We start from the raw sequence: 1,220 nt of genomic DNA, 5'->3' as shown, positions 1-1,220 counted from the left end.
GTTTGATCTTCAACTCCCTCACCAACCTGGCTGCCTCCTCCACTACCTCCTTCCCTTTGCCGTAGATGGCAGGATCTTCGCTCCCATTGCAAAGAAACATTGCTCAACTGTGTCAATATTGCTCCACATGTGGTGGGCTGCTGCCTCTTGTCAGAGTTTTCTTCTCGCGGGCGTCCGTCAGCGCGTCCCACGATTTCCTCCATCACAACCATGGCACCAGCGCCACCTCAACAGGGGATTGCTGGGTGTCGTGAGATTCCCTGCGATCAGGGCTATCGTTCGCTATCGTTTTCAGTGTATTTATATAAAAGTAGAGACCTTTTTCCTTTTAAAATTTCAATATTTCCAAATCCCGTGATTCTGTTTCCTAAATTGAAATTTAAATTAATTATATAATTTTTTTAATAGCTGTTAGAATTTAATTGAAAAATATTGAATAGTTCTATTAATAACAATACAGTAATCTGAATACATCTCATATAATTTATATATGTAATTTATTAAGAAAATCAACTGCTAATACACTTTATAACTCAATACATAATGCAGATTTTTAATATCTAAAAATTGTATAATCTACTATGTAGATATACATATATAAATTACATATTATATATAAATTTGATAGGGTTATTGTTGAGATTTATGTATCTAAGCATTCTTGATTTAGTATGCAAAATAGCGACCGTTAGGTGGGTGATCACGTTAGTGTACAATTATATTTTTCATACAAACCTTTTTGAGAAAGGATGTTAAATGCTCTTTTGAGGCCAATGATCGTTAACACAAAAATGTTGCCCAGAAAACTTCAGATAATTCTCTTGAAAATTCAGGACATCTTTCCAAACTGCTGGTTGCAACATGTGTTAAATGATGTGATTCATGTCATCATCATACGTGCTCAAACGTACTTGACAGACAAGTCTACCCTAGGCACTGACATCTCTTCCTTCACAGCTGTGTTGGTTTGACTCTCCTGCATCCTTGGCCCCACCAGCAATTAGCACTTAGATCCCGTCAATGGTGAATCCCATCTTTCCTTCAGCTGCACTGGCCCTGGACAAGCCAGAGACAGAAACCCGTGAAAGTGCTTCGAGATTTGCGCCCACAAAATCCAGCTACAATTCTACCACTTGTGATGAGGAATTGAAGTACATGTGTAATGGATCAAGACGAGATATTCATGTGTATATGTACTGTACATTACATGACAGCAACGG

General features: G+C 38.1%; 1 protein-coding gene across 1 annotated transcript in view; it reads right to left on the bottom strand.

Moving 5' to 3' along the window:
* Positions 1–602: 602 nt before the first annotated feature.
* The window catches only part of HCAG_01180 (predicted protein), a gene marked incomplete at both ends in the record, with an annotated part of 4,024 nt that continues 3,406 nt past the window's right edge, over positions 603–1,220 (bottom strand). Inside the window, 2 exons of the mRNA XM_001544084.1 lie at positions 603–651; positions 912–976. Coding sequence (XP_001544134.1) covers positions 603–651; positions 912–976 — 114 coding nt within the window. The remainder of the gene's footprint in view (positions 652–911; positions 977–1,220) is intronic.

This window comes from Histoplasma capsulatum, genomic scaffold (genome assembly GCF_000149585.1).
Source record: "Histoplasma capsulatum NAm1 scaffold_1 genomic scaffold, whole genome shotgun sequence".
NCBI lineage: Eukaryota > Fungi > Ascomycota > Eurotiomycetes > Onygenales > Ajellomycetaceae > Histoplasma > Histoplasma mississippiense.
Note: the sequence above shows the minus strand (reverse complement) of the source record. Positions and strands in the feature narration are given on the sequence as shown.